This window comes from Drosophila serrata, unplaced genomic scaffold, assembly GCF_035046125.1.
Source record: "Drosophila serrata isolate PLE 108 unplaced genomic scaffold, ASM3504612v1 contig_125, whole genome shotgun sequence".
Taxonomy (NCBI): domain Eukaryota; kingdom Metazoa; phylum Arthropoda; class Insecta; order Diptera; family Drosophilidae; genus Drosophila; species Drosophila serrata.
The window spans coordinates 593,473-618,791 of record NW_028257023.1 but is presented as its reverse complement, the minus strand read 5'-3'; the positions used below and the strand labels follow the sequence as shown (position 1 = coordinate 618,791).

General features: G+C 34.4%; 1 protein-coding gene and 1 long non-coding RNA gene across 2 annotated transcripts; both read left to right on the top strand.

Moving 5' to 3' along the window:
* Nucleotides 1-811: 811 nt before the first annotated feature.
* On the top strand, nucleotides 812-15,839 carry BckdhB (Branched chain keto acid dehydrogenase E1 subunit beta). Its single transcript, XM_020958631.2, has 7 exons — nucleotides 812-959; nucleotides 1,182-1,668; nucleotides 1,733-1,810; nucleotides 14,786-15,032; nucleotides 15,096-15,314; nucleotides 15,365-15,457; nucleotides 15,512-15,839. Exons 2-7 carry the CDS (start codon nucleotides 1,445-1,447, stop codon nucleotides 15,737-15,739), a joined length of 1,089 nt encoding a protein of 362 aa, XP_020814290.1. The 5' UTR covers nucleotides 812-959; nucleotides 1,182-1,444; the 3' UTR covers nucleotides 15,740-15,839.
* LOC147644652 (uncharacterized) lies at nucleotides 3,434-14,664 on the top strand. Its single transcript, XR_015270182.1, has 2 exons — nucleotides 3,434-3,948; nucleotides 14,056-14,664. It is a non-coding gene; the product is annotated as an uncharacterized LOC147644652 (long non-coding RNA).
* Nucleotides 15,840-25,319: the final 9,480 nt, after the last annotated feature.

Here is a 25,319-nt window from a genome sequence, read left to right as displayed (position 1 = left end):
CGTTCCGCGACACTAATTGACCATTTTTTTTTTTATAGATGAGTACTGATTACTGTTCTTTAAAATTGGTAGCAGCCAAATACTTGTCTAAACAAGTCATGCGAAGCGGAAAGAGTGTTCAGCAAAGCTGGACAAACCATGACCGCAGGACAAGGCTCTGTGAACAAGCTTTTATTTAACAATAAGAATTCACATTTCAATAATACTATTGATAGTCCTGATATCACAGATCTCAAATAAAATCTAGTCATATTGTTAAATTCCATTTTTTTTTTAGAAACATCGATGTTTCACTCGATGTTTTTCTTTTTAAACATTGAAAACATGGATTGACGCACACATCGATGTTTTTGCATCCCTACCATAGTGGCGAATAAATCATTAAATCGTAATCCAATGTCCAATAAGCTGGCTCAGCAGTCAGTGTGACCATTTTCGTGCCCTTCTGTCACATTCTTCAAGCGGATTTATCAAGCCCTGATACTAAAATATATAAATAAAAAGTATTTAAACAAAATGCACGAAATTGGTCACACTAACTGTTAAAATCATTTTTCTAAGTAAAAGAAAATAACTAAAGTGGTAATAAAATTAATTCAAATATTTGATTTTGGAATACTATTTATTGATGTATTCGACGTAATTGACCCGTCGCCACCAAAAGATGAATATTTCCGTTTTTAGAAGTGATTTTCGTAAATAAAATTTTTGATTTTTAAAACATGTATATATTTCGAAAGCTTGTGTGGAGGGAAAAATCAAAAAATAAAGGCATTGCTGGCATGGAGCCCCTTTTTTGACGGCGAGAACAGGTTTAAATTGAGAAATGCGGAAAAGACAAAGTCCATAATCTGATATTTAACTCACAGTAGAGATTTAAATCACACAAATAATCTGTTATAGGTTGACTATGGCGTTGTCGCCTCCTGTTATTTGTCTTCAACTCTATCCAAGCCGTTGTAATTAATTTTAATTTCACTTTATAAATTTGTTTAAAAGAATAAGCAGAATGAACGTTTCAATCTGACCCATTCATTTAATTTGTGCAATAATTTGTTTGGCAATTTCGCCATATATACTTAAAAAAAAACTGTCTGTGGATTTATTATGAAATAATTAAATTTTACATTCTCGGATACATATTTTAGCATAATAAATAAATATATTTTTATTTTGTTTAGGACAAATTCGCTCATGCCGTTGTCATTGAAATCTCTTACATAGCCCCTTGCCGCAGATATACGGATAGAACCATGATAACAACATAGAATTTTGCAAATAGTGATGGGCGATGAACAAAAAGTGGCAAAAAGGGATCGATGGTAACCATCGATAATATCAATATTATCGTCGATTGCTTTATAGATCTTTTTTGGTGGATTTGATGATTACGTAAGACTACTTATAAATAGTTTATGTTTTGTATTGCATTAAAATTAATAAAATGATTGCACTTCAAATATTGCGTGGCCGGCTTGTTACTCTGCGGTCCAATGTAAACCCTACTTTTTTTTCCCGGTCACATTTTACATATCATCCGACCTTTTCGAGTTCTGGGAAAAAAATGAATATGTTTAACGCCATTAATAATGCAATGGATTTGGCGCTAGAAAATGATAATTCAGCTTTATTGTTTGGTGAGGATGTGAGCTTCGGGGGAGTTTTTCGGTAAAGACAACAAAGAATGCCGCTTAAAAGACTTCAAGTACATCTGTGTATATGTTTTCAACAGGTGCTCAGTTAATCTGCGAGATAAGTACGGAAATAACCGAGTTTTTAACTCGCCGTTGTGTGAGCAGGGAATTGCTGGGTATGTCATTAAAACTCTAGAAATAATTATTTTTCTACACTTTACAGAAAATGAAGGTTATTCGATTTTTCACAATTACATATGAACAATTCTCTGGTTTCGAATGCGACATTCGTACACATTCAAACTAACATATGCCAAGACTTTATCTTAATTTTACAAAGATTGAAAAGTATTGCTCTTGGTTAGCACTATAATTGGTGCTAAGGTAGATTTTGGGCCTATGTTCGTTTTCAAAATATTTATTAAAATGTACTGCGTTTCCACGCGACAAAAACAGAAGTTACATTAGCAAGAAACCAGTTTAAGCTCTGATTGCAGCGAAACGTGATGAAAAATTGTATTACAATAAATTTTAATAAATTATGCAATGAATTTCTTAATAATGTGCTTTGTTTGATTTTAAAATATTAAGTAATTCTTTTTATACCCTTGCCGGGTATTATAATTTCAGTCAAAAGTTTGCAACGCAGTGAAGGAGGCACCTCCAACCATATAAAGTATACAGTTTGTCAAGTAATTCTTTGCAAAACGAAAAATCCCTCACAATTTTGGGTTTAAACTGAAAATTTATTGACAAATACAAGAATTTTTAAAAATTTTCTTTTATAATATTATTAATATATAATAGCAGAGCTCACTGGAGAACTGCTATTTCTGTTAGCTTAACACTCCTCATAAAATTTACCTATTGTTAATTAGACAGATTGTAAATAAATAATAAAAAAAAAAAACAAAAATAATATTATTAGGATAACTTTAATCTATAAATATAAAAAAAAAAACAAAACTTAAATATTTAAACTTAAAACATAGTAAAAAATAACAAAAACAAAAACATTGCAATTCGTATGCTGTCAATTAATTCTTTGCAATTTGCAAAGACGTTATAGTTTACCAAGGATAACTTAAAAACTATAATAGCTGCGACGTTAATATTTTATGTGGAGTACATTTGCATCTATTACAGCATGGAGGCGTCGCGACATTGGCATTATTAGCCCTTTCAAGTCGTAATATTCTGGAATTTTCTCCCATTTCTCCTCTATTACTTTAATTAAACCCTTTTTATTTGTTGGAGTCCGTTTAGTCACTTTCTTTTCCAAAAAATCCCAAAAATTGTCAATGAGTGTCAATGACTTTTTTGCAATTAACAGGAGCCAGGTCCTGCACAGCTGCGATTTGAGCTGGAGTTCGTTTTCCTGGTGCAGTTAATATTTATTTCTTTTTGGACAAGTTACGTCATGCAGACCAAATTTCTCCGCGCTTCTGGTCAATTCCTTTTTAAGGATGTCCAAATAAAACTCCTTCGTCATTATATCATTAAAAATCCGCAGCTCCTTTGGATGATGTGCACCCCCTTATCATCACAGAAAACTTGCAAAATTTGAATGTTGGTATGATATTCTTCGGCTGGACACCTGTGTTTGGTTTCCTCCAAACTTTATTGGGTCAGCCATGAGTGTATAGCATTATTTTAGTCTCGTCACAAAAAAAAACTTCATCCCCATACTCAGGAGGCTGGTTAACGAGGCCGATAGATAAATAAATAAAATCGCCTTTGAATCGCCTGAAAGCATTGATATCTTCCTGGCTATGTGTCAGCAGTATTTGTGGAGATTCAGGACTTTCCTCACAGTCTCATGGCAACCAGTTTTTCTGCAATAATTTTATAAGTCCAAAGCCAACTTTCTGAGGGTTGTTGGCGGGTTTTTATCAATTTGTTTCGAAATTTTATAACGGTCGCGCTTGGAGAGCTTTTGGTAATCTGCCTGTAGAATTGTACAGGTCAAGTCTATTTTTCTTTTTAGACCGTTTAATTATTTTATATATTGTTCCTAACTAAATATCAAAAATTTCTGAATGTTCCGACGCCGATTACCCTTTATAATGGTTAAAGTAAACCAATTCTATGTTATTATCGTCAATTCGTTTGCCGGGCATGATTAAAATTCTGGACTCGATCAAACACGAACTTTTTCCAACAAAATTTTTCAAGAATATAAAAGTAAAGACCACTAAGAAGTGGCAAGCGTTAATTTTCCTCAGAATTTGCTTTGCGTTGCTTAATTCTAGGAACCTCTTCAACTCCTGTTTGCATTTTGCAAAGAAATAATTGACAGCATACGAATTGCAATGTTTATGTTTTTGCTATTTTTATACCCTTGCAGGGTATTATAATTTCAGTCAGAAGTTTGCAACGCAGTGAAGGAGGCACCTCCGACTATATAAAGTATATATATTCTTGATCAGGACCAACAGCCGAGTCGATCTAGCCATGTCCGTCTGTCCGTCTGTCCGTTTCTACGCAAACTAGTGTCTCAGTTTTGAAGCTATCTAAATGAAACTTGGTAGTTAGCCTTCTAAATACTCTCACTCGTATATACATATGTCGGAACGGGCCGGATCGGACGACTTTATCATATAGCTGCCATAGGAATGATCGGAAAATTTTTACAAAAAAAATTATAACATTTTTAGTTTTCAACAGAATTTGATCAAATTTATATATATATATATACATATATAGATATAGCCATTTCATATTATTCTACAATTTTGTGTAAAATTTGATGAAAATCGGACGACTATATCATATAGCTCCCATAGGAACGATCGAGAAATTAATTCAATTAAAAAGTACAACATTTTCATTTTTTAACAGATTTTCATCAAATTTGAGATATAGCCGTTTTATATTATTCTACAATTTTGTGTAAAATTTTATGAAAATCGGACGACTATATCATATAGCTCCCATAGGAACGATCGAGAAATTTGAGAGGAATGAGAATGGCGGTGGCTGTTGTCGGAAGACTGACAATCGCGGTGGCGATAACATTTTTAGTTTTCAAGAGAATTTAATCAAATTTGAGATATAGCCATTTCATATTATTCTACAATTTTGTGTAAAATTTTATGAAAATTGGACGACTATATCATATAGCTCCTATAGGAACGATCGCAAATTTAATTCAATTAAAAAGTATAACATTTTCAGTTTTCAACAGATTTTCATCAAATTTGATACATAGCCATTTTATAAGAAATAAAAGAAGTTAATAAAATTAAAGATTATAACTTCTTCAGTTTTCACCAGATTTTCATAAAATATCATTTTATTTTAATCTAAATTTTGTGTAAAGTTATAAAAAAAAACCGGACTACTATATCACGAACGATCAAAAAATGAATACAATTAAAAATTATAACGTTTTCAGTTTTCAGCAGATTTTCATTAAATTTGAAATATAGCGTTTTATATCAGTCTTAAATTTTGTTGCAAATTTTATGAAAATCGGACGACTATATCACATAGGTGCCATACAAACGATCGTTAGATGTGGAGCAAAAATGCAAATCTGTGAATGTAAAACTGAAAATATAATATGTATAGGTGAATGAAATGAGAGCAGGTATTACTTTATTGTTTTTTTTTAACATTAATATATATATATTTTATATTGTATGGAAGGAATCCAGGAAGTCATCGAAGTTCTATCTGCAAGGGTATATAAACTTCGGCGTGCCGAAGTTAGCTTCCTTTCTTGTTTACTATGTTTTAAGTTAAAATATTTAAGTTTTGTTTTTTTATATTTATAGATTAAAGTTATCCTAATAATATTATAAAAGAAAATTTTTAAAAATTCTTGTATTTGTTAATAAATTTTCAGTTTAAAAACAAAATTGTGGGGGATTTTTCGTTTTGCAAAGAATTACTTGACAAACTGTATATACTCTTGATCAGGATCAACAGCCGATCCGTCTAGCCTTGTCCGTCTGTCCGTTTCTACGCAAACTAGTCACAGTTTTGAAGCTATCTGAATGAAACTTTGTAGTTAGTCTTCTATATACTCTCACTCGTTTTTATGTCGGAACAGGCCGGATCGGACGACTATATCATATAGTTGCCATAGGAACGATCGAGAAATTAATACAATTAAAAATTATAACATTTTCAGTTTTCAACTGAATTTGATTAAATTTGAGATATAGCCATTTCATATTATTCTACAATTTTGTGTAAAATTTGAAAAATGACAATCTGTAAATGTAAAACTGTAAATATAATACAAATATGTGAATGAAATGAAAGCAGGTATTTCTTCATTGTTTTTAATACGCTGTTATTAGTTTGGGATGTATGTATGTATGTAACGGAATCTTTGAACACTATTTTCAAGGGTTTCCAATTATCTGATAAGCTTGAAACTTTACATAAATACTTCTCAAAGACCGATGACTGCAATAATGTGATAAAAAATTTTCATTATCCTGATCAGGATTGATAAATTCTTTTTTTTTTATAGAGCGACCGTAAAGGAGTAAGAGAGACAGAGCTATGGCGCGATCTGCGCATGCCTGCTGGACAAGCAGAACTTGATTGCTCAAAGTTAACAGGAAAAACCCCATCTTCCTTTTATTTCGGGTTTTTATAAAAGCGTGTTTTGTTTAGTTTATTTTTTTTACTTTTATTTATATTATATTTTTTAGTGTGGGTACCTATAAACGCGAGTTTTTTTAATTTTCTAAGCTATCAGTTATTTTTCGTATTTAAGTTCGATTTATCAATAATCAATTTTTGCGGACTTGTAATTATAAAATATTTTTCGAACTATGTATTTCGTAATCTCATTATTTTATGATGCGCAGATCGAGTTCTAGCTCTGTCTCTCTTACTCCTTTACTGAGAATCTATAAGGGAATTTATCAATCCTAACGATCCTAATCAGGATAATGAAAAATTTTTATCAAATTATTGCATTGTCATCGGTCCTTGAGAAGTATGCAAAGTTTCAAGTTTATCAGATATTTGAAAACCCTTGAAAATAGTTTTCAAAGATTCTGTTACATACATACATACATCCCGAACTAATAAAAGTGTATTAAAAATATTAAATTTTAATAGCATTTAACTTAAGACGAAAACAAATTATGTGTAAATATTACACTATAGATGCATATATTTTTTTACTTATAACATTTTTCTATGAACTTCTTCTTCTGCATAGATTAATCTAAGCGATAAAAAAAATTCAGGGAAAATCTTGTTCGACAACAAGAAGAATAACAACTACAAGAAATTTGGTTGTGAAAATTGTCGTTGTGTAAATACTTATGACTACCTTTGTATATATGCTACTTTATGTGGTCGAAGGTGACTCCTTCACTGCGTTAATAACTTCTGACTGAAATTTTTATACCCTGCAACGGTATAGAACAACTCTCGCAAAGCTCAGTTTGGTAATTTTGCTCTCTAATGATACTGTATACGTAAACAGTTTGTTGTCGACACCTTTTGAGGCCCTAAACAAATTTAATGAAGGATTTATACATTTTTTCAGCAACAAAAACATTTGCCTGGCAATTTTAAACAATTAAACAAAAATTTCATCCAAATCGGTTCAGTCGTTCTTAAATGATGTGAGAATTCCAAAATTGACACCATTTTTATGTATTTAATTTAAATTATCCCTTGATTTTTTTTCTTTTTAAGCTACATAAATGGATCGATTGATAAAATCCATTTATAATTTCATTACCATTTGATTTAACTCAACTAGCCTTAAATTGTACAATATTTACAAAGATATCGCGAGGTTATCCAAAATATTTAGAATGAATGAAGATGGTACTTAGAGTTAAGCTAGATTTTTGCAACTTTTCGTATTTTTTTTTTATTAACTGGGCCGAGCTTCTATATGATATAAATGTATTTATGTTGTATGTATTGTAGTAGCACATATTGTATAAAGCTTGTATTAATTTCTCGATCGTTGCAAAGGCATCTTTATTATATAGTAGTCCGATTTTCATAAAATTTTACGCTGAATGATCAAGATATTAATACAATTGAAAATTATAACGTTTTCAGTTTTCAGCAGATTTTGATCACATTTGAGATATAGCCATTTATATCAGTCTTAGATTTTGTGTCAAATTTTATGAAAATCGTTTGCCATACAAACGATCGTTAGATGTGGAGCAAAAATGCAAATCGTTGAATGTAAATCTGCAAATATAATATGTATAGGTGAATGAAATGAAAGCAAGTATTACTTCATTGTTTTTTAACATAAATATATAGAATTTATGTTGTATGGATTCCTAGTCATCGAAGTTCTATCTGCAAGGGTATATAAACTACGGCGTGCCGAAGTTAGCTTCCTTTCTTGTTTTTTTTGTAAAATTTTCATATATTTCCGTTCCGGCCTGTTCCGACATATATGTATATGAGTGATAGTGTATAGGAGACTTACTGCAAATTTCGTTTAGATAGCTTTAAAACTGAGAGACTAGTTTGTGTATGTTTTGAATTCCTAAATGAAACGTACAGCAGTTTAAACTAATATAATATTATATAGTAGGATAGATTTGAAAAAGTTATAATTATGGCCTTGCAGGGTGTTATAATTTTAGATACAAGTTTGCAAAGTTTGGAGTCATCTCAGACCATATTAAGCTTACATAAAGCATCAACAGTAGAGTTGATATGATAATATAGGAAGAGAGCTCCAAAAGATTTGTTCTTGTTGATCTTCGCTTAATAAAACCATGTTGACATGGAGAAATACCTGATCTACAAAGGTGCTGCAAGTGAGGAGTAATAATTTTTTCGAAAGGTTTTTTAATGGCCGACAAGTTAGAGATTCCTCTATAATTGCTGGCATCCAATTTGCTACCTTTTTCTGTGGAGAGGAATAATAAACGATTTCTTCCAAATAATGGGAAAGTGGGAGAATTCGAAGGATAAGGTTAACCATTTCAGAATGGGATGGCACAGGGCGTCAACCCAATACCTCAGCACGCAGCCAAGAATCCCGTCGGGACCTGGCACATAAACTGGCTTGACACGGTGAAGATCCAAAAAAAAGAGAGCTTTAAGCTTAAGCTAGGATAAAAAATTAAGTTTGATTTGGGCATGATGTAAAAATAAGACTGATTTGAATTAGAATTCGTTGTTTGAAAAACTGCGAAAATAGATCGGCTTTTGCCCGATCATCATTTATGGTAGTATTTTGAAATTAAAGCGAGGAAGGATTTGTTTTAGTCTTACGTTTAGTGTTAACTAAATTATAAAACTGTTTTGGGTCCTTTGAGAACTGGACCCTGTAACGAATTAAAAAGTTTTTATAACACTGCACGTTCAGCACGGTTTGACCGATCTGATAAATAAGAGATAAGTGCAGACTTAAAATTTAACATACAGCCTAAATTTTTTATTTTTAAGTCGGCTCAACTCTTTAGTAAACTACGGAGATAGTATAACGGAACACATTCAGTAAAAAATTAGTTCATGGCATTGTAAAAAATATCCACGGCAACTGCCATGTCAGTAATAGATCGGACCAATTAATTTCATATATAAAATTATTCAGCCGTCCAAGTCCGTCTTGCGAAAACAGATGATTTTTTTTGGCTGAACGTTCAGATATATATTTTGTAAGTCAGACCCGATGTCGGGTAGATCGAGCAAACCCTCTAAGAAATTTCGTACACGGTTGACTTCAGGCGGCGAAATGTCGAACAAGTTAGTAGGTTATTGCTGGAATTATTTGAGGACATAGTACCCCCGGGATAATAAAATCCCCTAGGACTACCAAATGGTCCCTATCCGAAAGTTTATTGGAAACCATCTGAATTGCGGAAAGGTGGTTTCAATAAATAGGAAGTTCCTGCAATGTAGGTATGTAGGAACAGGAAATAAAAGTGGAAGTACCATTGATAGAAAGGTTCTCACAAAAGAATTCAACAATGTTGCATTCCTCGAAAGTTAATAATTCTAACGTGAGTGAGGAGTCTACCGCTATAAGGACTTCACCCCCAGGCCTGATAGTCCGATCTAGCCGATATACTGTAAACACAGCTGGAGAAACTTCGGAGCTTAGAAGCTACGGCTTTAACCAGGTTTCTGTGGACACAATAACCGGACAAGCTAACGAAAGACTTAAAATACAAGTAAGTTAAGATTTCTACGTAAGCCTTTTGCATTCTAATAGGGAATATATCTGGAGTTGCTTAGTCAGTTTTGAAGCCAAAGTGCGGGAGATCTGCTAAACATTAATTTTTTGGATGAATACATTTTGTATGGGTGGGAGCTAGATGGTCTAAGAATAGAAGGCTGAAAAGGTGTGAAAAAATATTGTTTACGTTTTTTGTTTCTGAATAGCTCTTAGCACTACAATTGGTGCTAAGATCGAGGCCCTTGTTCGTTTTCAATATATTCACTAAAATGTACTGCATTCGCACGCGACAAAAACAGAAGTTACATTTACATTTACATTTAACCTCTGATTTCAGCGAAGCATGATAAAAAATTTTAATGAAATAAATTTTAATAAGTATGCAATTAGTTATTTTACTAACGTATTTCGTTTGATTTTAAAATATAAAGTAGTTATTTTTAAAATTTTTTAATTTAAACTAAAACTGTGAGAATATTGGTGATCGCATATGGGCAATTCTCCAGAAACGTGCACCGCGGCCAAAAACTTAAAATTGCTTAAAAACGAGTATTTTTAACATGATTACATTAAAAATTGGTCAGGATGATCAAGACTAAGAGAATTTTTCATTTTCTAAAATAAGTTTCAAAAAAATCGATGTCAAACACTCGCAAACGCAAATAATGTTGTTTTTATCAAAAAAAAGGCATAAACAAGAAAGGAAGCTAACTTCGGCACGCCGAAGTTTATATACCCTTGCAGATAGAACTTCTATGAATAGGAATCCATACAATATAAATTATATATATTTGTGTTAAAAAACAATGAAGTAATACCTGCTTTCATTTCATTCACCTATACATATTATATTTGCAGTTTTACATTCACAGATTTTCATTTTTCCTCTACATCAAACGATCGTTTGTATGGCACCTATATGATATAGTAGTCCGATTTTTACGGAATTTGCCACAAAATTTAAGACTTATATAAAATGGCTATATGATGAAAATCAGCTGAAAACTAAAAAAGTTATAAATTTAATTGTATTAATTTCTCGATCGTTCCTATGGGAGCTATATGATATAGTAGTCCGATTTTCATAAAATTTTACACAAAATTTTAGAATAATATGAAATGGCTATATTTCAAATTTGATTAAATTCTGTTGAAAACTAAAAATGTTATCGCCACCGCGATTGTCAGTCTTCCGACAACAGCCACCGCCATTCTCATTCCTCTCAAATTTCTCGATCGTTCCTATGGGAGCTATATGATATATTAGTCCGATTTTCATAAAATTTTACACAAAATTGTAGAATAATATGAAACGGCTATATCTCAAATTTGATGAAAATCTGTTGAAAACTGAAACTGTTATACTTATAAATTGAATTAATTTCTCGATCGTTCCTATGGGAGCTATATGATATAGTCGTCCGATTTTCATAAAATTTTACACAAAATTGTAGAATAATATGAAATGGCTATATCTCAAATTTGATCAAATTCTGTTGAAAACTAAAAATTTTATAATTTTTTTTGTAAAACTTTTCCGATCATTCCTATGACAGCTATATGATATAGTCGTCCGATCCGGCCCGTTCCGACATATATACGAGTGAGAGTATATAGAAGACTAACTGCAAAGTTTCATTCAGATAGCTTAAAAACTGAGAGACTAGTTTGCGTAGAAACGGACAGACGGACAGACGGACAGACGGACAGACGGACATGGCTAGATCGACTCGGCTGTTGATCCTGATCAAGAATATATATACTTTATATAGTCGGAGGTGCCTCCTTCACTGCGTTGCAAACTTCTGACTGAAATTATAATACCCTGCAAGGGTATAAAAATGGCATGTTTTGTTTTGATGCCCATCTCTTAAACCGAACCATTTTGCTTTAACTTTTGGTTTCTAATATGACATAAAAAACCCAAAGATTCAATATTAAGTGCAAAAGGACATATCCGATCACCAATATTCGTACAGTTTCAGTTTGAATTATCGCTTTCCAAACTGTCGCGTGCGACATGTCGCGTGCGACCGGGACTAAAATTGAATTTAAAAAATAACTACTTAATATTTTAAAATCAAACAAAATACGTTAGTAAGATAATTCATTGCGTAATTCATTAAAATTTATTGTACTACAATTTTTCATCACGTTTCGCTGAAATCAGAGCTTAAACTGGTTTTTTTCAAATGTAACTTCTATTTTTGTCGCGTGCGAACGCAGTACATTTTAGTGAATATCTTGAAAACAAACAAGGGTTCAAAATCGACCTTTGCACCAATTATAGTGCTAACCAAGAGCTATACGTTTCAATTTTTATAAAATTAAAATAAAGTCTTGGCACATGTGTTTTTTTAGTTTGAATGCGTACGAATGTCGCATTCGACACCAGAGAATTGCCCATATGTCCTTTTCCACTTTATATTGACTCTTTGGGTTTTCTATGTGATATTAGAAAGCAAAAGTCAAAGCAAAATGCTTTTGTTTAAGAGATTGACATCAAAACAAAACAATCCATTTTTATGCCTTTTTTTTATAAAAACAACATTATTTGCGTTTGCGCGTGTTTGACATCGAATTTTTTAAAATTTATTTTAGAAAATGAAAAATTTTCTTAGTCTTGATCAATCTGTTCAATTTTTTATGTAACCATGTTAAAAATACTCGTTTTTAAGAAATTTTAAGTTTTTGGCCGCGGTGGACCTTGCTGGAGAATTGCCCATATATTAAAACAAACTCAATTTTAGGATTTTAAATTAGATTATTATTTTAGGTTATTTAAGAAATAGTAAACTTAAATACTAATACATAATAATAAAAAATTATAATTACTTACTAATATTATATTTGTAATCTCTAACACTTTCGATAATTATATGTATTTTGTTGTTTTAATAATTTTTTAAATTTTAATAGGTTAAAAAAGTATATATAATATATATGCACTATTAACAGAAATATGTAACATATATAATTTGTTTGATATAAGGTCAGACGTTTTGTCCTCCTTTGTAGGCATTAAAAATTGATTTAAGAATTTGTTAACAAATATCTTAAATATTATTTAATATTATTATTAGTCGATATTTTATATTTATTTTTTTATATTTTATTGTAAAATTTTTGTTTTTAAAGGCTTGTTTCAGATCATTGGGATTCCCAAGTTATTGATATATCTAAGTTATTGTTATCTCTAATCCGTTTATGGTCCATTTTCCGGTTTGCAACCTACTTTCCCTGCCTACTCTTACTAACATAAATTTTATTTTGTCTACACTTAAAAGCAGGGAGCGTAATCATTATAAGTTTTGTTTTAAAAATCAAATCAATGCATAAACTTATTTAAGTTTATGTTTTTTAATTAATAACAAGAAAGAAAGCTAAATTCGGCACACCGAAGTTTATATACCGTTGCATATAGAGCTTCAATGACTAGGAATCCATACAATATCAATTATATATATTTATGTTTAAAAACAATGAAGTAATACCTGCTTTCATTTCATTCACCTATACATATTATATTTTCTGTTTTACATTCGCAGATTTGCATTTTTGCTCCACATCTAACGATCGTTTGTATGGCACCTATGTGATATAGTCGTCCGATTTTCATAAAATGTGACACAAAATTTATGACTGATATAAAATGGCTATATCTCAAATTCAATGAAAATCTGCTGACAACTGATAACGTTATAATTTTTAATTGTATTCATTTCTTGATCGTTCCTATGGCAGCAATGTTATATAGTAGTCTGGTTTTTTTAAAACTTTACAAAAAATTTTAGATTAAAATAAAATGTCTATATCTCAAATTTTATGAAAATCTTTTGAAAACTGAAAATGTTATACTTTTTAATTGAATTAATTTTTCGATCGTTTCTATGGGAGCTATATGATATAGTCGTCCAATTTTCAAAAAATTTTACACAAAATTGTAGAATAATATGAAATGGCTATATCTCAAATTTGATCAAATTCTGTTGAAAACTGAAAATGTTATAATTTTTTTTGTAAAAATGTTCCGATTATTCCTATGGCAGCTATATGATATAGTCGTCCGATCCGAGTAAGAGTATATAGAAGACTAACTACAAAGTTTCATTTAGATAGCTTCAAAACTGAGAGACTAGTTTGCGTAGAAACGGACAGACGGACATGGCTAGATCGACTCGGCTGTTGATCCTGATCATATTCTTGATATACTTTATATAGTCGGTGCCTTCTTCACTGCGTTGCAAACTTCTGACTTCTGAAATTATAATACCCTGCAAGGGTATAAAAATAAGTTTGTGGTATGTCCTTATATAACACATCTGAAGGATCTTTATTATTAATGAATTCCATAAAACTTATAATTGTATAAATCATGCCGGATATTGATAGTTTTTTGAAAAATGATTCACAGGATATTTACCTTTTTCTTCTAAGTGGTTGATTTTTTATTTAAAAATGTTGCTTTTGGCTTTGGCTCCCTTCTTAAATAACATGAATATTATGGGATTCTGTTTGTTCGTTAGCCATTCCGATTTATGAAGTATATATGCACATGTAAACGTTTAAAATATATTCGATATATTTTGTAAGGAAATAAAAATAAGGACAAAATGATCCCGCCTCGATCTTTAATTTTTTCGGGTATGAAAGGATTCGAGCTCGTAATTAATTTCAGTTATACATAAAATGTGTCCATAAGAAGAAGATAATTTTTTTTTTTTTAGCTAACTTAACCTAAAATGATTAAATCTTGTATCCATACTAATCCGTTTTTTGTTTGTTCGGAAAATAGATTTCTGTGATTGTTAATACATTTTAAGTCACACAGGGGATACACTGAAATTCGAAAATTTTACTTCTACTGTATCTTGTTTTATTTATCGCAAATCGCTTATGGTCAAGGGTATTTTATAGCCGGGGACATTTGATTGAAACTTTTTAACTTATTACACTTAAGAAACTGTCCTAACTGTAATTGGACATATTATTTCAATTTTGTCTTTTACAGTTTTGCTATTGGAGTCGCCAATACTGGAGCTACTGCAATAGCAGAAATTCAATTTGCGGATTATATATTTCCTAGTTTTGATCAGATAGTGAATGAAGCTGCAAAATATCGGTATCGAAGTGGGGGACTCTTTGACTGTGGATCACTAACTTTTCGAGTTCCTTGCGGTGCTGTTGGACATGGAGCACTCTACCACTCTCAAAGCCCAGAAGCATACTTCGCTCACACACCAGGCCTTCGCATAGTGGTAGTGACATAACCTCCCTATGGAATTATATTATTTTTGATATACTATTTAATTTATTATTAGATTCCTCGGGGTCCGATTAAGGCGAAAGGATTGCTTCTAGCCTGTGTTCGTGATCCTAATCCATGTATCGTTTTTGAACCCAAGACATTATATCGAGCTGCGGTTGAGGAAGTACCATTGGATTATTATACCTCGGATCTCGGAAAAGCAGACGTTTTACGTGAAGGAAAAGATGTCACACTCATTGGCTGGGGCACACAAGTACATGTGCTATTAGAAGTACGTCACACATATTTTTTTTCTTTTTGTAAGACTATATTTTGTTTTAGGTGGCTAACTTTGTACAAGAAAAACTTAGTGTTGACTGTGAAGTTATAGATTTAGTATCCATTTTGCCATGGGACACTGATGCTGTTTGTAAGGTATGTATTTAATATACTGTCACTTGCTATAATTCACATAAACTTTAATTTTAGTCAGCGAAAAAAACTGGGCGAGTAATAATAGCACATGAAGCTCCCCTTACTCAAGGATTTGGGTCAGAGATAGCTGCCTACATTCAAGAAAAATGTTTTTTACATCTTGAAGCCCCAGTAAGGCGTGTGACGGGATGGGATACTCCGTTTCCGCATGTCTTTGAACCTTTTTATTTGCCTGATAAACACCGTTGCTTGTCAGCTATACAAGACATAATGTTGTTTTAATTTTTTTATAGATTTAAAATAGCTTTATTCTAATTTCCTACGAAACGGATGCATTTATTATGAAATTTATTATCTCTGAGTAAACAAAACTTAAATAAAACTAAAATGTTATTATGTTTTAGGACAAGTGGTAATTATTTCCATTCTTTTCAACTATATTCAAATATCTTTATGCAACAATTATTTACCCCACCATCCTGAATAAAACTACTTAAAAATCATTCGTTTATCTTGACCGTAGAATATCCGATGCCCAAACCTTTTTGCATCAAGTGAACGGACGTGCTTTTTTCTTGCGCTCTCGTTTTGTGTAAAAGTTTGAAAATAACAACAGGGGTTAACTTAAATTTTCTATTTTGTGTTATTTACTTCCCGTTCACTTTGCGTTTGCATGCAGCTATTTTGATTATTGTTTATAATAGGTTTTATTTCCCAATTTAGTTGTGCTGCTAGTGCTAGCTTATCCACATTTTGCATTGATTTTTGTGCCTTCTTCGTTTAGCTTTTGTTTGCGCCGTCGCAACAGCTAAACGTTTTTGCTATTTATCTCCCACGCTCTTCCACTCTCTTGCTTTCGCTGTGCCGCTGCAGTTCTTATCTTATCTGATCTCCCACGCTCTCGCTCTCGCTGTGTCTCTTCTTCCTTCTTATCTTCATAGCTCTGTTGTTTTTTTTTCCTCTTTTTTTCCTGTACAAGTACAGTGGTAAGTCTTTAAAATGTCCGGAAATATTATCTATTTCGCCAAAATTTGCAAAAAGGCTATTTCTGCAGGTGTCCTTACAATCGGCTGCTGCCTGTGCGACAACGTCATGCTAAAAATAAGTATATGAACGCTTTCCGAATTGAAATTAATGCGTTTTTGGCTTAGTTATGAATTTTTTAAATTTTGATTTGTCAAAAAAATTTGGATATAAAAATGAAATTAAATTGATTAAAAATGGTATTGCACCTTCAGTCAGTGTATTAGTGTTGCAGCTCGGACGATGGATGATGTAAAAAAACATCGACACCCAATTTAATAGCCTTACGCTATTAAATGAGTCTCCTAGGCGCTCCAGGGTGTTAGGCCCGGAATACCGGCCGACAATGGCACGAATTTCCTCTGATCAAACATCAGAAGATGTTCTCGCCTTTATACAAGGCAAGACCAGAGCCGATAAAATAAAGATTAAGGTGAAAAAGTTTAAATTTTCTTACGCTAGGGATATTAAATCTTTCAAAATAAATGTCCCTAACGAGCTCTTTAACAGTTAAGGATTTCGAAGCGAAGAAAAAGAAAAAGCGGCCTGTAGGAATAACTCTTCCCAGGCCTGATCATACCACTGCGCCGTCTATGTCTTCCAATCCCGACCCAAAAAACTAACCTACTCCCTAGCTATTTCCTATCAGAATGCAAGAGGCTTACGTAGTAAGCTTCCAAACTTGTATTCTGATAGCCTTTCGTTTGCATCTCAGGTTATTGTGCTCACAGAATCCTGGTTAAAGCCGGAGATTTTGAGCTCCGAAGTTTTTCCAGTTGTGTTCACAGTATATCGGCTAGATAATTATACCAATATTCTTCATACATCTACACAGCATGGCTTTATTGCTTGATTGTTCGGCATTTCGCTGTCTCAAGTCAACCATTTGCGAAGTTCCTTACAGCGCTTGGTCGAACTTTATTTCGTCTCTGATCATCCTTATCATCCAACTTTCGGTGCGACTCTTGATATTGGGTCTGACGTACAGAATATATCTGACCGTCCAGCCAAAAAAGTCTTATGTTTTCGGAAGACGGACTTTGAACGACTTTATAAACAAGTTCAATTGGTCCGATCTATACAAGTGCACTGACATGACAGTTGCCGTGGATATTTTTTACAGTGCCATGAATTCATTTTTTACTGAATGTGTTCCGTTAAAGTATCAGCCTAGCTTTAATAAGCCGCCGTGGTTTACTAAAGAGTTGAGCCGACTTAAAAATAAAAAATCTAGACTGTATGCTAAATTTAAATTCACCTGTTCTCAATCTGCCCTTTCATCTTATTTATCAGCTCGGTCAAACTTTACCGTGCTGAACGCGCAGTGTTAAAAAAAAACTAAACGTAAGCCTAAAACAAATCCTTCTTAGCTTTCATTTGAAAATACCACCGCAAATAATGATCGGGCAATAGCCGATCTATTTTCGCAGTTTTTTCAAACAACCAGATTTATTCCTACGACATATCCAAACCAAACTAAATTCTGTCCTAGCCTAAACGAAAGCTCTCTCCTTTTAGATCGTCATCGTGTCAAGCCAGTTTATTCGCCAAGTCCCGACGGAATTCCTGGCTGTGTGCTCAGGTATTGTGCCGACGCCTTGTGCTATCCTCTTCTGAAATTGTTCACCTTATCCTTAGAAACCTCCCACTTTCCCATTATTTGGAAGGAATCGGTTATTATTCCTCTCCACATAAAAAGGTAGCAAATTAGATGCTAGCAATTATAGAGGAATCTCTAAGTTGTCGACCATTAAAAAAACCTTTCGAAAACATTATTACTCCTCACTTGCAGCACCTTTGTAGATCAGTTATTTCTCCATCTCAACATGGTTTTATTAAGCGAAGCGAAGCGAAAAACAAATCTTTTGGAGCTCTCTTCCTATATTATAAAGGGATTCCATAATAATTTTCAGACAGATGTAATCTATACTGATTTTAGTAAAGCATTTGACTTTGTTAACAATTCTCTCCTCGATTTAATGGGTTTTCCAAGTGACCTTCTTAATTGGATCTCAAGTTAACTGAATGGCAGGACGCAAAAGGTCCTCTTTAAGAATAATTTATCTAATGTTCTAAGGGTTACATCTGGCGTCCCGCAAGGAAGCCATTTGGGACCCTTATTGTTTTCATTATTTATAAATGACCTGCCCAAAGTCTTGACTAACTCCAGAGTGCTTATGTACGCGGATGATGTCATTGCGTGCAATGCAATGACGTTGCCTGCCAGTCGGATTTACAAACAGATCTTAATAATTTTCAAAGTTGGTGCCGAGTAAACTTATTAAACTTAAATGGCTCGAAATGTAAGCTAATGACATTCTCTCGTGTCGTTCCTAAGCTTGCTACTTACACGCTGAACTGCTGCTCTTTGGAAAGAATTAATTCTGTTAATGAATTGGGCGGCCGCTTCAACCCAAAACTTGACTTTATTGATCATATTTCGTCTATGGTGAATAGAGCCAGGGGCGTGCTTGGATTTATTAAACGGTGGTCGAAGAAATTCAATGACCACTATGTCACTAAATCCTTATATACTTCTTTAGTTCGTCCTATCTTAGAATATGTATGCTGCGTTAGGAGCCCTCAGTACTAATAGACTCCTCCTAATTAGCTTACCACCCTTAGCCAACCGTAGAACTATGCTTGACATAGCCTTTATCTACAACCTTATTCATGGTGATGTTTAAAGTGCTGACTTATTGAGTAAAATCTATCTCCACGTACCAAGTAGAAATACTACATCCTATTCCATGAACCTTTTAGAGTCATGTGCAAATTATAATGATTTGTAGACACTAATTTCTAACGTAGATAGTCTTTCCTAAAAACCTTAATTCTAACCCACTTAGTATACATGCAGTCTGTCAGCGCTTCGGTAGTTAATTTCCTTGCATTTTTATACACTTGCAGGGTATTATAATTTCAGTCAAAAGTTTGCAACGCAATGAAGAAGTCACCGCCGACCATATAAACTATATATATTCTTGATCAGCATCAACAGCCGAGTCGATCTAGCCATGTCCGTCTGACAGTCTGTCGGTCCTTCTGTCCGTTTCTACGCAAACTAGTCTCTCAGTTTTGAAGCTATCAGAGTGAATCTTTGTAGTTAGTCTTTTACATAGTCTCCCTCGTATATATTTCGGAACGGGCCGGATCGGACGACTGTATAATATCGAAAAATGTTTGTGAAAAAAATTGATAACTATTTCAGTTTTTAAGAAATTTTTATCAAATTTGGCATATATCCATTTTATATTATTCTACAATTATGTGTAAAATTTTATAAAAATCGGACTACTATATCATATAACTGCCATAGGAACGATCGAGAAATTAATAAAATTAAAAATAATAACTTTTTCGATTTTTAAAAGATTTTCATAAAATTTGAGATATAGCCATTTTATATTTTGTGTAAAATTTTTGCGAAAAACTGACGACTATATCATATAAACGATCATTAGATATAGAAGAATATGCAAAACTGTGAAAGTAAAACTGTAAATGTAATATGTATAGGTTAAAGAAATGGAGCAGGCATTATTTCATCGTTTTTAACACAAGAATATATAATTTATATTGTATTCAACTTCGGCTTCCCGAAGTAAGCTTACTTTCTTGTTTTATTTATGAAATATCGTTGTATTCAGAAGGCCAAATCAAAGTTATTCAAATAAGTTTAATTTTTGTTAAATAATTATTAGCTCTTTTATAGCTATACTACAAGTCCAATTGGTTCCTAAATTATAAACCAAGCTTCGATACTTTTAAGTAATTTCTAAAAATATATAAAACCAGTAGGGCTCCGTTTTAAAAAAATAAATATTGACCTCACCGGCTGAATCAATTCGAAACCAAATTCTGCAATCCAGTGGCGCTAATCTCAGTATACGTTGAAAATTCATCTCGACCAAGAACGAGCGTTATGGGATAAGGTCGAGAAAGAGCTTGTTCAGAGCTAATTTCAGTTGGTTTTGAGGGTCATTGCCTACTCTTTATGCGAAATACGAGTATTCCTATTTTATTTACAAAAGATTTGCCGACCAGCTCATGGAACAGATCAAAAGGATCTCTTTTAAAACAGATTAGCTCAAACCCGTTCAACCTCAAAATTCCTTTCCGTCTGGCTGTCGGCTTCCTCCGTGCGAAACGGAAGTTCTCGAAGGCTGACCAACTTACCGAGACCTTATCACAACAGTCTGTATAAACAATCTTGCGCGTACACTTGTAGAAAAATTTTTCTATTTAAATGCCAAGACTAGTGGTGAAGCTCATTCCTTACTTTCCAATTTACCACTTACCAACGATGGTTTCCGCTCAGCCTGGGAAAATCTAACTGAGCGTTCCGAAAACAAACGATCGCTGGTGAACAGCCGACTGAATATTAAAATACAGCGTTGTATTTACTTTTAACTAAAATATTGAAAATTGGTCTAAAAAATGGTAATAGGTAAATTAAAAATGTTCTACTATTTATTTTCTTTAATATTAAGTTAATATGATAAGATAAAAAAATGCGAAAAATTCTATGGTTTTCTGATTACGAACCAAATTTTAAATTTTTTAAAAAACTTTAAAGCGAAAAACACATTTTTTTTTTGGAAATAAATCGGCTTATTTTTCATTGTAAAATCAAAATTGTGAACAAAAATAAAAAACTCGACAGCGTTTCCTCGCAAAATATATACATATAGTGTTTAAAATTTCAAAAGGATCGGTACAGTAGTTTTGAAGTTATGATTGGCACCGACTTTGAAAACGTGAGTTGTGGGAAAAGCGTTTTAAAGTTTTAAACACAAACAATATCCAGTGTAAAACAAAAATCCGGCAGGAACGATCGAGAAATTAAGGGGGTGACCACCCTGATATTGTTTAAAAATCGGATTTATTATTATCATTATTATCATTACTTGTGAATTCTACAGCTATTACAAGTGAGCGCTGCCGGTATACCTTAGAGTACTTTCTTTATCTTCTTTTGCGTTTTTGTCAAAACTACATTTTTTAAAACGTTGTACATGATTTCTCAAAAACTGCTGGACCGATTCTCTTCAAATTTTTTAAGCAGCTTTTCTATAACGTTCTCTATGGCATGTCGTAGCTCCGGCTACGTCATGCTACAGATACATATGGGCAATTCTCTGGTGTCAAGACATGTGCCAAGACTTTATTTTAATTTTACAAAATTTGAAACGTATAGCTCTTGGTTAGCACTAAAATTGGTGCTAAGATCGATTTTGGACCCTTGTTCGTTTTCAAGATATTCACTAAAATGTACTGCATTTGCACGCGACAAAAACAGAAGCTACATTTGCAAAGAAACAGTTTAACCTCTGATTTTAGTGAAGCATGATGAAAAATTGTAATGCGTTAACTTTTATTTAATTATGCAATCAATTATCTTAATAATTATTTTATTTATTTATAATTTTTTTAATTCTATTTTAGTCCCGGTTGCACGCGACATTTTGGAAAGCGATAATTCAAACTAAAACTGTACGAACATTGGTGATCGCATATGTCCTTTTGCACTTTATATTGACTCTGCATTCTCTGAGTGATATTAAAAAGCAAAAGTTAAAGCAAAATGCTTTTGTTTAACAGATTGGCATCAAAACAAAATATGCCTTTTTTTATGACTTTTTTTATAAAAACAATATTATTTGCATTTGCGCGTGTTTGACATCGATTTTATTTTAATTTAATTTAGAAAATGAAAAATTCTCTTAGTCTTGATCAATCTGACCAATTTTTTATGTAACCATATTAAAAACACTCGGTTTTAAGCAATTTTAAGTTATTGGCCGCGGTGAACCTTTCTGGAGAATTGCCCATATGTAAGCTGTTACTGCAGATTATATTTATATTCGTCAATTAAGAAACCTATTCACCAAAATGTAGTCTACTCCCGTATCTTTTGAAAGGGAATATGGTTTAACTAAACAGCACTACCTAAATATAAAATAACTAATTAAACAACATGGGTGCGATATATAGCACCCTATATTCTAAAGCAGTTGAGAAGAAATTAAAATGTAAACAAAAATGTAACATAGCTGAATCTTTAATTTAAGTCTCTCTCTCTCTTTGTAGCTTCAATAAGTTCCATTAAATTGGTAAATCAAAAAGCAAGAGCTATAAGGTTGAATAAATTACTACAAGACGTTGCCGTCCTCAGAAAATTGCATATATTACAGAAACAGCATATATTATTCTAAAATGGGACAATCACATTTAAAAACTGAATATGTACTTCGATACACTTTTTAGAATTCATACGAAAATTAAAAAAAAATAGAATCGATTTAAAAAAGGAAAACTGCAGGCGTGAAAACACAATTTTTTAACTCAATGGATCTAATTGGATCTTTATGAAAAGGCGCGCATTGAAAGAAAGGCAAACTATTCAAAGCTGCGGTCGTCAGCCGATAGGATGTACGGGATCAACGGGTCACCGTGTCATCTACCGTAACTGTGTACACCATCGGTAGTGCGACTATACTCTCCAAGCGAGGGCGGCTGGAAGCAGGTTCCCAGTCGAGGTTCGACCGGGGATGCTGACCAATTGTAGTCGGGCGGACTTAGGCAAGTCTTTAATCAGCCTCCCCTCAAGTCAGGTGTGTGATGCGACCCGTGCACACTGACTTCCAGGTTCGCAGCTGAGGGGTTAATCCGCTGTGTCTGCACGGAGCCTTCCCAGGGCCAGGCAACCCTGGGTCGAAAGTGGCCTTGCCACAGCTTTAGGGCGAAGCTGCGATCGATCTGTCTTTAAAGCCCCAAACCACCTCTGGCCCGCTGCGCTTGCAAGGACGAGCAAAGCGGGCGTTCATGAAATGCAATGAATACATCAAACCGAACTTCGGAACTCCCGGGAGAGGATAAACCCCAAAAACTGTCAACGAAGGACGTGAAGGAGATGCTGAGGCCGAGATTGGTCGCGGCATCTCACATTGTATCGGAGACCGACGAAGAAGAGTCGCAATCCGAGGGGAGGGCGAGAAGCACTCCCCAATCTAAACACACAGGTGGTGCTCAGCTGGGCACCACCTTAGAGATGGCGAAAATGTCTCACCATCAGAGACGAGCGAGGGTCAACAGAGCCCGCTTCGTTCTCGGCAAGATAGCCAAGAACGAGGCTGAGGGCAAGACTGACCCTCGGGATGCCGAGGACAAGGCCAAATTCCTTGCGGAGATCGCGGAATTCGAGGCATACAAAACGGCTAACCCGTCGGCGGTCCAGCCCTCGAAGGCGAAGCGAATTCGTTCACAGGAATTGAGCGAAAGTGTACCTAAGAGAGCGAAGGACCCACAGGGTAAACCGAGAGCAATTAACTTTGTCAGCAAGACAAAGAAATTTAGCGAGGTGGCCAGGGACAGTCTGGCTATGGCTCTGATGGACGAGCTCAATGACGACGGTCGCCTGCTGTCGGAGAAGTGGGAGGAGATCGAGGCCAAATTGGCCGACATGGTAACTGACAGGTTGGTTAGCATGCCGACCGGTCCCATCCCCTCCTTCGACTCCTCAGACGAGGTCAGGGGGCAACCGGGTTATTAGGTGTGACGACGGGTTCTTCCAAACCTTCCTGGCGGAGTGTGTGGCTATGATCAGCGATCACGCCAGGGAGATCCCAAGGAGACCCAGAGCTCGCATCTGGTTACCAAAGGGGCAAACCGACCACGCCAGGGTGCTTGCCTGTCTGAGGGCCCAGAACCCAGACATCCATACAGAGGACTGGACCATCCTCAGAGCAGAGCAGGAGATGAAGGTGAGCCAGCCTTTTCTTCTGCTGATTAACCGACGCTGCCTCAGTTGGAGGCCAATGACCACAAGGTCCGGTAAGGCATCTGGAAGGCCAAGTTAAAGGTTTTCTTGGCCGAGCCGGATGAGATATTAGAGGAGGTCGATGACACCAACAAACTGTTGGACGACATGGTCACCGACGACAAATCTTCCGACGCCACCCCCACCAACGAAAGAGGTGAGTCACTCTTTGACAATATTATTTGTAGAAACGTTACGATATGTAATAAGGGTAATACGCCGACTTTTATCTTTCCGAGCACGGAAAATTTTCAAGGTTGGGAAGAGGTGTTAGATCTCACCTTACATATAGAACAGAATAATTACATAGTCGAGAACTGGAGGGTATCGGCAGAACACTGCTTCTCAGACCATAGGTACATTTTCTTTGAAATAACGACACCAGTTAAGAAACAGGTGCCAAGAAGGAACCCCCGTAAGTCGGATTGGAATAAATTCAGCGAAATTGTTCAATCTAAAGTAAACTGCAGGAGGATCAAGACTATATCCACTGCAAAGGCACTCGACGAGGAAGTGGAGGACCTAACGAATATTCTGAACAACGCTTTGAAAGAGACTTGTAAGCTAACCCACTGTGGTGGACAAAGGATCTAAGCGAGCTCAGAAAGAGCGCGAGAAAGTCATTCAACAACAGTTATGTAACCCGGGATTGGGGAACATACAAAGCACAAAAATTTACAAAAAGACAGTATACAAGGCCAAGATAGAGTCCTGGCAAAACTACTGCGAAGCATAAGAAGGCATAAAGGACACGGCGAGAGTAAGAAAATCCTCGCCAAAGGGCACATAAGCCCTACCCTGATCAACAGAGCAGACGGCTCTGCTACGACAACAATTAAGGAGTCACTACTAGTTGACACCCACTTCCCAGGAAGCCTAAGAGTGAGCTCGGAACCCGAGGAGGGACCGAACGCTCAAATGAAGACGCCAACGAAAGACATCATCACCACTGAGCGAATTCAGTGGGCAATAGATTCTTTCGATAAGTACAAAAGCCCGGGCACAGACGGCTTAATT

Excerpts from the sequence above, each read along its gene's own strand:
- BckdhB (XM_020958631.2), top strand. The coding sequence starts at position 1,445 with ATGATTGCACTTCAAATATTGCGTGGCCGGCTTGTTACTCTGCGGTCC. Across the intron at positions 1,669-1,732 it reads AGCTTCGGGGGAGTTTTTCG|GTGCTCAGTTAATCTGCGAG; the intron begins GTAAAGACAACA and ends TGTTTTCAACAG. Across the intron at positions 15,458-15,511 it reads ACACTGATGCTGTTTGTAAG|TCAGCGAAAAAAACTGGGCG; the intron begins GTATGTATTTAA and ends CTTTAATTTTAG.